This window comes from Tamandua tetradactyla, chromosome 1 (genome assembly GCF_023851605.1).
Source record: "Tamandua tetradactyla isolate mTamTet1 chromosome 1, mTamTet1.pri, whole genome shotgun sequence".
In the NCBI taxonomy this organism is placed as follows: domain Eukaryota; kingdom Metazoa; phylum Chordata; class Mammalia; order Pilosa; family Myrmecophagidae; genus Tamandua; species Tamandua tetradactyla.
Genome location: NC_135327.1, coordinates 222261014 through 222274101, shown reverse-complemented (window position 1 = coordinate 222274101; position 13088 = coordinate 222261014). Strand labels below are relative to the sequence as shown.

Here is a 13088-nt window from a genome sequence, read left to right as displayed (position 1 = left end):
GAACACCTAAAGTCATAACTGAAAATAACAATAACCAAAGAACACTGCCACACATTTCCAAATACCTCCTGAAGAATCACTGCTTTTAGAAAGATCTGTTTTGGTGATGTTATTTAGACCACAGTGAGCTGAAATATGAACGGAGGTAAGTAGTGAAACCAGTAAGACAGCACAAACAAGTTTGGCTGAGGTGAGGAAGGGGACTGCAGGGTCAAGGGGGGGTTTTTTTAAGGATAAGACAGTGCAATAGACATCCTAACAGCAGTCTCCCTGCTGCCTTCCTTGCCCTATATACTATTCTCAATATAGCAGCCAGTGTCATTTCTCTACTCATAAGCCTCCAAAGGCTTCCCATCGCACTCAATAAAACGCAACATTCTTATAAAATCCTACAAGATTCTTTGTGATCTGCTTCTGCACTTCCTGCTATAACCTACCTAGCTTCATTTCCTAATACTTTTTCTGCTCACACACCACCCTTTAATCACACTGTTTTTTGAACACAACTCTCTTGGTACCCATACCGGTTCTTCCCTTGTCACTTTCAAGTTTTTGTGCAAATGTTTCCTGTTCAATGACCATGCTATTTGAAATATTTCTCCTCAATCCAACATTCCTATCACTTTCTGCTATCCTCCATTGCAATTACTACTTTCTAAGTACATTGGCACTTTACCAGTTATTTTATTGCATTTCTTTCCCACCAGAATATAAGCTTCAAGAGGGAAAGAACTATATCTTGTATTAATCACTGATGCATCCCTAATAGATAGAGACAGTGCCTAGAACATACAGCAAGTACTTAATAGATATCTGTTGAGTAGACTGAAGGATGAGGTAGGCAGGGCTGCATATTTGGAAGCAGGAAGAAATTTCCATTTGATAGGTTTAGTCTGGAAGGTCGTGAGATTATCTGCTGAATGAGGGTGGGCGTAGTGAGGTTGGAAAAGAAAATGTGAAAAACCTTTTGGAGTGGGTGAAAATTAGGTAAAGAATGTAAGACTGCCTATATCTTCTGAGGATCCATATGATTTTGACTATCATGGGTTTTTATTGGATATGGCGGTATCCTGGAGGTTCTCCTGTCCTTTCCTAAATAGTTATTTGTTGCAGTTGTCCTATTTTTCCTCCTTAATTGAATGAACTCGTATTTGGCTTATGATAGGAGGGAAGCATATCTCGATCACACATCTAGAATATAAGCTATATTCCTCTCGGCAGGGATAATAATGTGAATTATGTAGTAACAGATCCTGTAGGCATCATTTTTTGTATCATTAATTGGCAATAGAGGTAAATTCTGTATCTCCCAAACAGTATATAATTTTAAGTCTCCTCAGATAATAGACACTAGGCACAGCCAAGATTGGAAGCTACAACCTAAACCCTTTGCCTTTCTCTGGCGACACATGAAGCTTTCATTCTAGTGGAAGGGAGAAAACCAGTATGCAAAATATGTAACAAATTAGACAGTAAATGCTGCTAGAAAAATACAGCAGGGTTTGGGAGATGGTGATGGAATGCCATTTACATAGTTACCAGGAAAGACCTCTGATAAGGTGAGATTAGAAGAGAGACACGGAGTGAGCCAAGCAGGTACAAAAGGGAGGAGTATAACAGGCAAAGAGGCAGTACTGTAGAAATCCTGAGGCAGAGGCATGTTTGGTATGGAGTAACAAGAAGGACAGAGTTGACAGAGGCAGAATAAGCAAGTTACTGGAGGTAATGCCAGTGGAAGCAATATACACAGGGCCTTGCAGGTAATTGCAAAAAACTCTGGCCTTTATTCTGAGTGAGATGAGAAACAATTGGTGGGTTTTAAGGCAGAAATGATACGTGACTTAACGAGCCCACTCTGACTGCCCTGGGAGAAAACAGAAGCAAGGGAAGAAGGACGAGCTCATTTAAGAGACCACTGCTATAGGTTCAGGTAAAAAACGATGGTGGCTTGTGAAAAGAGATCAGATTCTGGATATATTCTGGAGGTGATGCTGTCAGGCTTTGCTAATGGAGTCTATGTGAAGTACGAAAGAATCAAGGATGACAAAATATTTTAGCCTCAACTGGAAGAATGGATCTGACAGGTCTTGAGATTGGAAAAACTTGAGCAGAACTTGTTTTGGGGAAGAATTAAAGAGTGTGGTTCTGCAGATATGAAGTGGAGATGCCCACTGGGCAATCAACTAGAATAGACAGGTAGGTATTTAAAAGATCTGGGCTAGAGACTCAAACATGGGTCCCATCCAGTTACAGATGATGGGACTGCCTAGGGAGAGAGTACAGGGAAGAGAGGCAGATCATATTGTGGAAGTTTAACCCTAGGGGAGGGTTAGACAAGGACTCTAAGGAACAGCCAGTAGGAAAGAAAAGAAATTAGAATAGTAGTACCCTGGCAGCTAAGTATGGAGTTTCAGGAAGGAGGGAGTTAATCTATCAGCTCTGTCAATCACTGCTAAGTGAGATGAAGGCTGAAAAATGAAAATTGGATTTGAGAACATGGAAGGTATTGATTATCTTGAGTAAATGGCATGTAAGAATGAAGTCTGACTGTTGTGGATACAGAACAATGTAATATTGGAAGTAGAAATGAAGTTTCTTTGTAAAGGAGAGCAGAGAAATGGCACAGTATCTGGAAAAAGATACAGGCTGAGCTTTTGTTTGAGGATGGTAAGTACGACAGCATGTTTTAAGTTGATAGAAGTGATCCATTTGAGAAAAAAATTGATAAAGAATGAAATGGAAGTCGATACAAAGCGGAAGTTTGGTTTTAGATAGAAACTTAGTTTATCTATCATTTTTGAGGGTGACAGTGCAGTACTACATATGGATTCAAATGGAGTAAGGCTGATAGATACGATGGTTAAAGCAGGTGGAAGTTTTTATTGCTTTGATTCCTTCTGTTCTCAGAAAAATGCAAAATAATTAGTTAGCTACCAGTGACACCATTGAGGAATGACACTGGCAGTCTTAGATGTGAAACAGTTAGAAAGAAGAATAAAGTGAATGGATTAGGGAAATGTAGCCTGAAGGCTGAGGAGCATGAAGAGATTTACTTCAGAGTCAGTTTAGCTGTGTGTTTTTGTCCAGTTCAACTGCTCTCCTAGATATGTAGTAATTAACTAGGACTGTGGTATAGACACGTAAGGTAGAGGAAGAGGGGTGAAAGGAGTAGGGAATATCTGCAAGGAAGGATTCATAAGAAAAGATAATGGACTCTAAGTTGAGCAATGGGATGAGCTTTTAAAAAAATGGGCGTAACAGTGAGGAACACGTTTTCCCCATAGCTCAGACCAGTGCTCTTGTTCATATAGCATTATCAGCAAAAGACATTTGACTATCATAAAATAAATCACGTTTGTATTCTAATCTGATGTCCCCTGCCCTCGATGTATTTGTTTCAAAAGTGTACAAAAGACTTTACTATTGAACTGATTTTGTTTTTTTTTTAATCGAGGACTGGTAGCTATTTCAGTCACGGGCAGCTTTTGTCTTAATTACTCAGTTTATGTGAGCATTAAGTAGACTTTCTCCAGTTCTTAAACAGCAACAACTTCAACATTTGGTAGATGGATTTAATAAGGCTATATAATTATTTTTTTCAATCAGTTGAGAGTTCAGGGTCATTTTCTCCATCATCCATCTCATTAGGCCCAACGATAATTTAAGCTGTTAGCAACCAATTCAGTTAGTTTTTGATATGTTTTTTTTTGAGGAATGTCTCTTGTTTCCCAGTTTGCTTTGTTTTCCTATATACTATAAATAATGGTTGTATTTTTACTTTATGTTTATTACAATCCTTCATGTTAAATCAATGCTGCATGATCGCCTAACAAGAAGTTAACAGGAAAAAAAAATCACCTAAATGGCACCGCCCTCAAGTACATTTTGTTGTTTTGGCGTATCTGTTCGACACTCCCCGCTCCCCACTTACCAATGTTGCTATTATGCCTATAATGACACACAAAAATCTGTTACATTTTTAATTAGCACGGAATTTACAAATGCATTTTAATTCGCCAAAGAACTTATCGAGGAAGAGACATTAGAAAAGAGTAAAATGGGAAACAAAGAAAGGAGAGAGTGAGGGGAGGGCACAGCCAATTTCCCAGGCCCGAGATGGAAAATATCTTTTAAAATGACGTGGCTCAACGCTTTTTCCAAACAGCCCTTCCCCGAATCTCAGTTTAATCCAATTTCTTAATTAACTGCCCAAAGTGGTTCTCCCTCCTCGATCCAGGAATCCCCACCGTACAGCCGCGCAGACACACAGCCTTCTCACAATCTGTTCAATACCCATAAACTCTTTCACTTTTGCCAGTTCTCACTTAGAAAGCTTTCTTTCCTTTATGCTTCTGGGTGTGTGACTTACTTCTCAAATGCCGACGAGCGTGGTAGTAAAAGCCCCAGGCCCGGCGCGGGTCTTGCGCTCCGCGTCCGGCGTGAGCCAGGCGCCCAGGCCTCGTTTCTATAGAGGCCTCGCTTCCCTAAGAGCCGCTTCCCAGGGCTGCAAACAAAGAAAGCTGCTGGTAACCGCCCTCCACTCGCCTCACCGAGGGGTCTTCGACCACCCCACACCCCGAACCCGGAGGGAAGAGGCTGGCGGCCCGAGGGCTCGCCCAAGGTCACCCGCCATTCCCCGCGCCCGCCGCGGGGCGCAGGCGCGCCGCAACGGCCTCCCTCAGTCTGCGTTGGCTTCCGCCGCGCCCCGCCGCCCTCCTCTCTAAGGCGGCTCGCTGACTGCACATCCCGGAGCCCCTACAAACGGCCTCTAGCAAGTCCCTCAGCAAGATCAGCCCCGAGCAGGGACGCTGGCACCGACGTCCGCGCGAACGAAAGGAACAGCAAACGGAAGGAGCCCGTCGGGTCCGAGCAGGCGAGCCAGGCCCGGCAGGAAGAGGAAGACCGAAGTGAGCCGAGGTTTGCCGAAGGCGGTATTCGGAGCCGCGCGAGGAGGGGCGGGAGGAGAGGGCGGGAGAGGAGGAGCGAGGCGGAAACTGCCGATGCTTGCCGAAGGTGGCCTCGTCCGAGTTGCCCGGATGTAGTTGGTGGAGCGGCAGCGGCGGCACCAGCGGCGGTGGCGGCGGGAGGAGGAGGAGGAGGAGGAGGAGGAGGAGGCGGAGAGGGACCAGGCGGCGGCGGCGGCGGCGGGGGGAGGAGGAGAGGAGGCGGCGGAGCAGGAGGAGGGGAAGGCGGAGCAGGCACTCGCTCTCCGCGGGGCTGAGCCGGACGCGTCTGGGTGCCCCCCTCCCCCCGTTTCGCCGCTGCCGCCGTGTAGTTGGCGCCGCCGGCCGGGCCGAGAGTGAGCGTGGTGGCGGAGGGAGATGGCCCGGGAGCGCCGGCTCCAGTAACGGGGAGGTGCTGAGACTCGCCGAGGGCGCGCCGGGCCCTGGTGCCGGCGCCCCGCCGCCCGCCCGCCTCTCGCGGCTGCTGTCCCCCCTCCCCGCCACACACTCACAGGCCGGGCATTGATGGTAATGTATGCGAGGAAACAGCAGAGACTCAGTGATGGGTAAATTGTCTTTTCGTTTCGGGCCGGGCGGCGGGGGGCGGCGGCGGCGCGGGGGGGCTGTTCCTCCTTATCGGGAGCTGGCCGAGCCGCCATTTTTGTTGTTAACCCTGTTCCGGCTCGGGCTGGAGGAGGCGCGGCGGCGGGAGCGGGGGCCGGGCGCGTGTGCGGGAGCTGCCTGGAGGGCTGCGGCCAGCTCGCGTCGCCTCCTCGGGGCGGGCGGGAGCGTGCGAGTGTGCGGGGCTGCCCGCTGGGCCCGCCTGGTAGGTCGCCCGCGGGGAGGGGCGGCCGGGGCCCGCGTTTTCCCGTCCTCCCCCCTCAATGTCTCATGTCGCCGCCTCTCTTCCTGTTTTTCAGCTGTCACGACCGGAGGGGGGACTCGCAGCCTTTCCAGGTACCAGCCGAGGCCGGGGTGGAGGGGTTGGAGGGGGAGGGGGAGGGACTGCTACTCGAGCGCAGGCTTCAGAAGTCGCTACAGGCCTTTCAGTGCTGCAAATCCGAAACTAGCACCGCGGGGCCCTCATAAAATGTTGTGTTTGGTTCCGGGAGCGCTCTCCAACGAGGCCTAGTGACTTATTTTGACAGGTGACTGGAGAAAGTTCACTTTTATTAGAAAACATTAGCAGCCAGGAAGACCCGACTTGATGCTTCGGGTGTGAAGGAATCGATGCTGTAAGCTGTGAGGCATGTTCATCTGTTGTATTGGGGAACTAGAAGTTGATGAGAAGGAATAGAATTCGATCAAGGGCCTGGGACGAGAGAGCCAGTTGATACTCAACTCAGAATTCTGCTGTGAACTATTTCTCCGCATTTGACTTCTTTTGAGTGCACGTAATTGTCTTACATGTGAAAGATAGTTTTTGTTACTGTAAAAATTAAGATCCTTGGATGCTTGTATAATTCACTCTAATATGTGGTTCATGGTATGTAAATTCTTTTTTGTTACTGCAGTTGTTACTGGTAAAGTTTTAAAAATTTATGTTAGGTGTGCCTGAGGTTTCCGGAGTGGGGGGGACATCTGGTAAATGGTTGACAACTATCAGATGACACTAGAAGTTGTGTAAGTGGTTTCTAAGTCTAATCACTTGGAGAAACAGTTCTGTTACTGGATATCAAGACTTGTTAAAGCTCAAGTTAAAAACACTTGTATTTACAAAATGGAGTGAATTTTTTTCTTTTTTTTTATTTGATATTATGGTTTATATCAGGAGCCTTTTATATGAAGATACGCAGTTGTAGAGCAGAAGTTAATTACAGTATTACTGAGTTTCTAGTTTTCTTTGGATTAAGTTTGCAAAAAAGGATTTCAAACATTAACTCCCAGAAAAATTTATTAAGGAATGTATGTGCCAAGGTGTTTGGTTTCTTGTATTTACAAAATGGAGTGAATTTTTTTCTTTTTCTTTTTTTCATTTGATATTATGGTTTATATCAGGAGCCTTATAATAACTTGTCAGCATTTGGGACTTGCCTCACTAACTTAAGGGCAGAATTCAAAATGGGAATTTTAATTTTGTTACATAAACTCATAAAGCTCAGTACACCAAGTTTTAGAGTTTAATCAATTTAGAGAGTTTGAAGTTTCAATTCTTTCTCTTTCTTTTTGGGGGGGTGATGTTTTACAGGCACTTAAGTATTCATCGAAGAGTCACCCCAGTAGTGGTGATCACAGACATGAAAAGATGCGAGACGCCGCAGATCCTTCACCACCAAATAAAATGTTGCGGAGATCTGATAGTCCTGAAAACAAATACAGTGACAGCACAGGTCACAGTAAGGCCAAAAACGTGCATACTCACAGAGTTAGAGAGAGGGATGGTGGTGAGTAGTTTTCCTGTTGAAACTTTCACATATATTTATTATTTAACGTAGTGCTATGCAAAATAATTGGCACCATTAGTATTTCAAGCTTGAGGATGTTACCATGTAATTTTGTCATCAAGGGATTTTATGTCTGTCATGTTATTTGATTCATAAACAGTCCCTGTGTAAAAATAGGATGCTGACCTGAATGTGTAAAATTTAGAACACTGATAAGAATATATTTATGAATATAATCTACCAAATGTTTTATTAAATGATGGGAGAAATACAGAACATTTTTCCCGGAAAGAAACTTTTACTTTTTAAAGGGTTAAAATCTGTTTGATAATTATACATGATAAATTATGAATTCGGAAATTCAGTAAGTTTTCAAGACAGTTCAAAGGTTTACTGAGATTTCTGAGAGTTTGAAAATCCCATTTAAATTTTTGTTGTGAACGTTTAAAATGCTTTCCATGTTCTCCAGGAACTTGTTAACTTTTATTTTCTGTTCATTCATATACTCAGCTTTTTAAAAAGTGAGCTTCCTTTTCGCTTTCTGCTGCCTTTCAGTTATCTCAAGCACTTTGCAGTGGGAGGCTGAGAATGAGTAAATGAAAGCAATTCTTGGTAACTATTTTCAGGCTTAATTTGCCCAAAGTTTACCAAAATACCAGGTTTCATGTCTAAAGCATGCCTTGAGGAAAAATCCAGGTTTTACAAAAGTAATTAAGAAATCTTTCTTTTCCCCACTCATACTGTTTAACAGATGAAATGGTGGAGATAAATAAATAGCATAGCTTGCGCTTTTTTAAGTTTCTCAGAAAATTCAGTGGAGTACCATGTGACGTGTTTCTCCCTTGATTGGCAACTAACTCAATACTGAGCTTACTTTAAAAAAAAAAAAAAAACAGCCTTATTCACTGATCAGCTGAGCAACACTGGCTTCCTCAACTTAAAATTACTGAAAGGAAATTAAGGATGGTCAGAAGATTGCATTAGGAGGGAGTAATTTAGATGACTATTGGTTGAAAGGAAAGTGTAGTTTCTTCTCAGAATGTAGCTGTCTTTGTATTACTTATGCAGATAAGCCATATTTTTGTTGGAAACCATAGCAGATGGGTTTGATCATTGAAGTGTTAGAATTTCTTTGGCAAAATTATTTAGACTATTGCCATTTTTATTTTTGTGGGTATATTTTCCATGATGCTAGTATAGTTTGAGATTATACTATTAAACTCTACTCTGTAGTGGATTTAATTTCAAATACAAGCTTTTGTAGGGTAGGTATAGTCAGTACTGTGCTATGTGCTTTCTCTTATTTTTAAATATTTGAAGATTGTGGCAGAGTTAGGGTATGGTACCTCTTGTCCTTGTCCATAGGATCTAAGATTGTCTTTTAGTAACTATATCTAGTTAATCTGTTGTCATCTAAAAAGGAAACTGGTTAGATCCACAAGGAAACTTCTGTAAATGCTTTTATCTTTTACAGTGAACTGTCCCTGGTAGATTTTGTGCAGATGAAATAATTCCCAAAATATTCTGTCGCTTATCTATTCAACCAATATAAGGTGACCACTGTTTGCCAATAATGTTGTGATGTTCTAGGGAGTCAAGATGTAACCTGGCCTTGAGGCTCTCTCCTTCAAGGCTTTGGCTCAAGGGCTAGTGGTAGCTAGTAGATACTACCCGTTTTTTCTTTAGTCTATTTTAATTGTCCTTCCTGTATGAACTCCATATGCCTCCTGTTGGCTTTTAGAACATCAGCTCCATTTGTAAGAAACTCGTTACTTATTTTGTCTGGTCTAGCTATTTGCTAAATTATGCCCCCACTCACTAATTTGCTTTCCAGATACTTTGTATACAAGTTGCAGCTGCTTACCTGTCTTCCTTTGGGCCCCTGTTTTAACTACCAAGCATCATGTGTAATTCCATGCCTGTACCATCTCTGATATACCTGTTGCCATATTCATTTATAAAGGAAATAAAACCTAACATCATAACATGATATCTTCACTTTGAAATTGAGTATCCCTTCAAGTTAGTCTAGTCTTTTAAAGATAAAAAATTATGATTCTTTCCTCATTTACATTCTATGAGAATTATTCATTTTGAGGTAAAGGACTTTATAAAATGTATAATATATAATACTAGTTGGACTTCAGGTGCATGTGTGCAGCTTTTTTCCTTTATTTCATATCAATATGTGTTTGAAACTAGGGCTTTTCAAGTCTTCATGTATGATTTATTAGGAGCATTATGAATTCCCTTAGATTTTTATCTTTAAGTAAATATGAAGCGAAGTATATGTGAGTAATCCATAAATATAAATTCAAAACCTTAGTTCAAAGTCAGATGTGAGTTGGATTATATGTGCTGTCCACATGCAGAGTTAACAGTATAAGAAGTTGCCATGTTGTTTGTTGAACTGCTTATTTCAATTTTGTTTTCATTTTAGGATTTTAGTATCTGGTAATTTAAAAGTACATGCTGTGATTTGCAGTTTACAAAGCAAATTAAATGTCTAACTTGTAAAGTGTGCTTTATGTTTTTCTCAGGATGGGGCTTCACTGGTGGTGCCTGTTGACATCGCGATACTTTATTTTTTTGCCCAATAATTAATAGATTTTTTTTTCATATGACCTCAAGTTTCCTTGAAAAATAACAGTTCAGATATATTGCCAGAGAGGACTTTAGCTGGTACTGATAAAAACAAAAAAGCAGGGATTGAGGGTAGGTTTTCATTCCTAAAAATCCTTATTGACAGTATAGCATGTGCAGTTTCAAGAGTTAGAGCTATCTTATTTCTTAGAATTTAATAAAAGGAATATGAATTAACTACTGTGAATTAAGCGAGGCTATGAGAAGGTATAACTTACTTAAAAGTTGAAATAAAACTTTCAAGTTCATAAACTTTAACAAGTTAAGGTGAATAATTTAACTTAATAAAATAGAGTATTTCTGTATATTCTGTGATCAGTTTATAAAACTTAAAATTTCTTGTTTAAAAATAACTGAAAGCAAGACTCTTAAGGTAGAATCATTAGATTTGGTAGTTACAGTTCTAGGTATATTTTTAAAGGTGTAGCTGACTCCCAAATGTCACAAGTGTGAATACAGATTGAGCTTGTAGTTTATATGTGGTTTTAAACTGTTTGCATTTTGTGAAAAATTAAGGAACTTTAAGAGCTTCCCTTGTTCCTTCCTGTCCTCTTTTTCTTGAGAATTAGTTCTTAGTGACTTTTTTACCAAGCAGCTTTAAGAGTCACAGTACAAATGAATTTAGGAAAGAAGGATATCTTTATACGTATTCCATAAATCTACTCCAAAAGCTATCAGTCTCTTGGGGGCTGTCCCTTTTTTATCAGTATACCTCTCAAAATTATTATAAGAAACTAGCAGAAATATCTGTTAGAAGAAACATTTTCACTGGGTTGGTTGAATCTTCCTTATAGATTCCCAGTACTATGATTTGTGGAACCTCTAGTAAATTTGCATAGCTCTTTAGTTAGCATTTTAGTATCTTTTAAGTATAAAGGAAAATTGCCCTTGGTGGGTTGGGAAACATTGTTTCTAACGATTTTTAAAGTTTGTAGCTATGTCGTGAAGTTTTTTTCTTGTTTGGAAATGAGTTTTTAGCTCCTATTAGGTCATTTTCAAATAAGAATTACTATTATCATGCTAACATTTTGAGGAAATTGTATTGGGACCATTTGGAATAATTAGTCTTTTCAGAGTTTTAAAAAATATAATTTGTTAAGTAGTGGTTGCATATTTTTGCTTTGAATAATAGACTGTTCATTGTATAAGATAGCCTTATGGTCACATAAATAACTTTACATTTTTATTAAAATGAAATATGCTTTTCATATAAAGTGTCAGTAGTGTAAAATTAGCTGTCTTGTTTGAGCCTCATATTGATCCTGAAAGGTAGATAGGGCACACAGTTAACAGTTTTATAAATGAGGGAAATTTTGTTGAAACAAGATTGAACAAATACTGAGGACCTAGTCTGCAAGTTAGTTTCTCCCTATTCTGGTAAATTGTATAAAGTGTTAGAGATGAAACATTTAGGTATAGGTTGATTTTGCTTGTTTCTTCTTATGTTTACTACTAGATAGAAAGACCTCATTGGTTTAACTATATTCTAGGCTCAGGACCAGAAGATTCCAAGAAAATTGTTGGTGAGACTACAATTTGTTTTTTAACTTTTTATTTCGAAATTAAATTTACAGGAAGTTGCAAAGATAGTAAAGAAATCCTGTGTATCATGTGTCTAATTCTCTGCCAAGTTTATCACACGTCAGTGTTTTATATTTTAGAATAAGTTTTAACATGAAGGCTTGCCAAACATTTCACTAGGAAGAAGCAGTTTTTCACTCCTGCTCATATTCAGAGACCTGTTTTTTAGAAACATGGAAAATCTAAAATTTACTAATGTTTAGCTTTTACTGCTATCATTGACTAATATTAAATATTTGTCTGGCTAGTGAAAAATAAGAAATATTGCCTGTTTCTCTTGATCCAAACTTCATAGTAAGATAGTAGATTGGATATATATTTTTGCATTGGATTTCTGTAGATCATTTAAAAGACCACAGGAAATAGGTATCCCATTTCAAGAGGAATAGATTAAGGTTTACGGATTGCAGCCTTAAAGTCTAAACTTTTCAGTATTTTTTCCCTTAATTTAAGGAAACAGTACGTACCTATATAAGATCTTAGCATCTGTGCATTTGAGCACTATTGCCAAGTAATTTGTCTTGGGGCTTCTAGTCATCACATCACTTGAGTATTTGGGGGATTTTTTAGGAGATGGTTGTTAGGTATTCATGGTTTCTATTTCAGAATGATAATATTTTGAAATGGTTCACTTTGGTCTTTTTAGACAGTCTTAATTGAAATATTTTCTAGTTGGGTAAGATGTATTTGAAGTTCTTGGAATAACATACCTAGGATTTTTGGTCCATAATTCACGGAAAATGTATATATTCTAGATTGTCTGTCCAGGTAAGCATTGGCCTATTGTCTTACTCTGTTGTGCAGAATGGTTTTGGTGAATAGTATGTCATTCTGTTACGTTGAAATGAGTGAAGAGAATAATGAGCTGGGACCTCTGGGACTCCATTCTGGGAACTGGAGATACTAATTGTCAGTTTAATCAATACAAAACCAGTTATTTAGGACTGGAAAATATATCCTATGAACAATCCTCCTTTTTATGATTTATATAATGCTATATTTTTAAAGCTCTTGTATTTTTTTCTTAACTGATCCTGTAACAGTCATTTGAAATAAGCTGATCAATATTCCTATTTCATGATGAGAAATAGAATCCAATTAAGGTATTTAGCCTTCTGTTAAGTTTATAGTTGAAACTGGACAGCTTTTACGATTCTTTACTATACATAGAATATTCGAAGTACATTTCAAATATAACCCCTCCTCAGTACTTAAAACTGCAATCATTTTAATCTGGGCTACCACCTTTTCTTAGCCTGAACTCTGCAAAAGCCTCCCAAATGGTCCCCCTGCTTCCATTTTGCCTCTCAGAATTATTTGCACACGCAGTAGCCAGAATAATCTGGTTAAAATGTAAATCGGCTCACATAGCTCTCATACTCAAAGCTCTCCAGTGACTTCCTTTTACTTCTCAAGGCCTATAAAAGACCCTCAGTAATCTAGTCTCTGGGTGTTTCTTTAGCCTCGTCTCATACCACCCTTGTTTCTGCTTCTTTGTCCCTACTGTCCCTCCAGGAAGAAATTTGTTTATTCTTGT

The 13088-nt window shown here is 40.2% G+C and overlaps 2 protein-coding genes across 8 annotated transcripts in view; one reads left to right on the top strand and one right to left on the bottom strand.

Annotated features, from left to right (window-relative positions):
- LOC143682789 (uncharacterized) overlaps positions 1 to 5466 on the bottom strand; it is a 70226-nt gene extending 64760 nt beyond the window's left edge. The window contains exons 1-2 of the mRNA XM_077159271.1: positions 5456 to 5466; positions 4370 to 5424 (exon numbers count right to left, since the gene is read on the bottom strand). Of these exons, the coding sequence (XP_077015386.1) occupies positions 4623 to 5424; positions 5456 to 5466 (813 nt within the window). The 3' untranslated portion in view covers positions 4370 to 4622. The remainder of the gene's footprint in view (positions 1 to 4369; positions 5425 to 5455) is intronic.
- Positions 4674 to 13088, top strand: part of WAC (WW domain containing adaptor with coiled-coil) — a 67345-nt gene continuing 58930 nt past the window's right edge. The window contains exons 1-3 of one of the 7 annotated variants that reach the window (XM_077152934.1): positions 4674 to 4917; positions 5864 to 5901; positions 7115 to 7327. In XM_077152934.1, the coding sequence (XP_077009049.1) occupies positions 7189 to 7327 (139 nt within the window). In that variant the 5' untranslated portion in view covers positions 4674 to 4917; positions 5864 to 5901; positions 7115 to 7188. Of the gene's footprint in view, positions 4918 to 5086; positions 5510 to 5863; positions 5902 to 7114; positions 7328 to 13088 lie in introns of those variants that run through there. The other 6 variants (XM_077152894.1, XM_077152915.1, XM_077152923.1 and 3 more) reach the window with 6 other exon arrangements.